The sequence below is a fragment of the Salvia splendens genome, chromosome 4, assembly GCF_004379255.2.
Source record: "Salvia splendens isolate huo1 chromosome 4, SspV2, whole genome shotgun sequence".
Lineage (NCBI taxonomy): Eukaryota > Viridiplantae > Streptophyta > Magnoliopsida > Lamiales > Lamiaceae > Salvia > Salvia splendens.
In genome coordinates this window covers 4477302-4479617 of record NC_056035.1, presented here as the reverse complement: position 1 = coordinate 4479617, position 2316 = coordinate 4477302, and the positions used below count along the sequence as shown (strand labels likewise).

The 2316-nt window shown below is 31.7% G+C and overlaps 1 protein-coding gene across 1 annotated transcript; it reads right to left on the bottom strand.

Annotated features, from left to right (window-relative positions):
• Positions 1-1424: 1424 nt before the first annotated feature.
• Positions 1425-1978, bottom strand: LOC121800337. The gene is made up of 3 exons (XM_042199912.1): positions 1886-1978; positions 1748-1800; positions 1425-1625 (listed from the first exon to the last, which is right to left on the bottom strand). Exons 1-3 carry the CDS (start codon positions 1968-1970, stop codon positions 1425-1427), a joined length of 339 nt encoding a protein of 112 aa, XP_042055846.1. The 5' UTR covers positions 1971-1978.
• Positions 1979-2316: the final 338 nt, after the last annotated feature.

The window sequence follows — 2316 nt, the reverse complement described above, 5'->3', positions numbered from 1 at the left end:
TTTAAATATTAATGTCAACACGATATATTAAAAATCAACTTAAGTTTATGTTGACATTTCATTATCATACTGTTGACATTTTTAATACACTACGTTGATGAGTTAGCATGTTAGTAATTTAAGAAAAGTTAGTAACGGATCACACCCCTTGCAGTGTATATATTAATTTTGTCATCTCAATACTTATAGTAATAAAATTTTATAGGACGGAAGAATCTCAATACTTGTATTATATTTTTATAGGACGGAAGAAGTATAAGTATATATCTAGCAACTAGAATATAAGAAGATGAATGCTACTATGTGATAGAGGGAGTTAAATTAAAGGTGTCACATCAAAACCAAAAATTCCACGAAACTTATCAAAAAAAGGGCCAATACCTTGATGAACACGGGGTGATGAAATACAACAACAAAAGAAAAAGACACAAATTTTTTTTTTGACAAATCAACAACAAAGATGACGTGGCATCATAGGAAATATTTGTATTCTGACTACAAATATATAGTTAAGAATTGGATTCTTGATTTCTATTTTTCTTCTTCAAAAGTTTCTAATTTTCTAGGAAACTTCATTTGGTTAATGCATCCTAAACTCCACCACCTTATTCCCCAAGAAATCATTCCCTATATATGAAAAACTTCTCACCACAAAAACTACAACAACAAAAAAGCGAAATTCGAAGAAGAAGGCATCAAACTTTCAGTCCAATATTTCCCGAGGAAGAATTAGCAAGTTAGAAATGAAGAAGAGTATGGGAGGAACGTCTAAAGATTTGCTGTCATCAATTTTTTCGTGCTTTTATGTCTCGAAGAATAACGAAAAATACGTGAAGCCTTCTGCACCAGAGGCGGCAATGGTGAAAGCAGCAAAGCATTTTTCTAGCAAAGTACGATTAATTTGATTGTTGTTGTTGTTGTTCATATTGTATCACGTTTCTTCTTTTCTCTTTTTCATAGTTTTTTAGCATTTTTCGGTTCGTCCTCGTTTTAGTTTCACTTTGGTTAAAAGCTTGTTATGCTGAATGATGGTATGCATAATTAAATTTTAATTATATTGAGATTTGATATGTATATGAAATTAAATTAACCATGAGATAGAATATCAAGTGTGTGGGTAGAGAAACAGAAGAAGGAATTGGAAAAGTGAACAAATGAAAAAGTGCTTGAATTAGAGATTCCGGAAACATAACTCGTGTGATCAAAGTCTAACTAATTAATTAGCAAAAGGACAACAAAATTTTCTTGATACATGATAAGCACCTTACATATATAGAAGTGTACAAAGTGGGAACTGACAAAACTAGGAGTTAATTTCCTTAGTTAGGAAAAATACTTAATTATATATAGTAACAACATGTTCATAATTAAGACATTGAAAAACGAAAGTAGAAGAAGAAGAAGAAGTTGTTTTCTTTTCTTGCTTAGTTATTCTTGGGTGGATGACGCCTCGGCCCTTTGTAATCTGCATTGAAGGCAACGAAACTAGCACCGTAATTTTCTTTGGGCATCATCATTCTTGATTTTCTTGTATATTTCCATCTTTCGAATTTTTCCTTCATCATCTCCATCTTCATCAAACTGTAATCGTCCGATGCCATCTTGCTTCGAATAGTTTGCATCATCTACGAATTTTATTGAAAATGTGTCATAAACAAATGACACTATAAAATGCACAAGATCTTAACTAGTCAATTGAACTTAGGAAATCAAAACCCTAAACGATTATGGATAAAAATTGAATTACCTTTCTTTCTGTGACTGGAAAATTGCATTCTTCATCTGCACAATGGTCTCGACCTAGAAATAAAATAAAGAATAATTAATTAGCATGAAACCTAATTGTAATGGAAGCATGAAAATTAATGAGAAACGATGATCAAACCATGAACCAAGTAGGCTGTTGAAAGACTAGCAGCAACCAAGAAAAATACAAGTAGAAATCTTGCAGTTTTGAGAGTGAGCAGCATTTTCTTGATCTTTCTGTGTTGGAGCAACCAAAGAGGAGAGGTTGGTTGAAACAAATTTGGGATTTATAGAGAGCACACAAGTCAAAGATATGGTCCAAAGAATTTTAAAAAGTTTGTATTCCATTGGAACTATTTTAACTTAGATTTCACGTTTCACTAAAATAAAGGGGGACCAAATTTCACTGGCATGCAATTCTATGAGAGGTTAATTAATTTATATTTACCATTTTGTTGTAATCCACATGTGCCTATGCTACTAGGATCTCGGGGTTAATAATTATTTCGATTTGCAATCAAATTTGAAAAATAAAATGATCTTTTTACTGGACCACAACACAAGTTATAA

Excerpts from the sequence above, each read along its gene's own strand:
- LOC121800337 (XM_042199912.1), bottom strand. The coding sequence starts at position 1,970 with ATGCTGCTCACTCTCAAAACTGCAAGATTTCTACTTGTATTTTTCTTG. Across the intron at positions 1,801-1,885 it reads AACAGCCTACTTGGTTCATG|GTCGAGACCATTGTGCAGAT; the intron begins GTTTGATCATCG and ends TTTTATTTCTAG. Across the intron at positions 1,626-1,747 it reads TTCCAGTCACAGAAAGAAAG|ATGATGCAAACTATTCGAAG; the intron begins GTAATTCAATTT and ends TAAAATTCGTAG.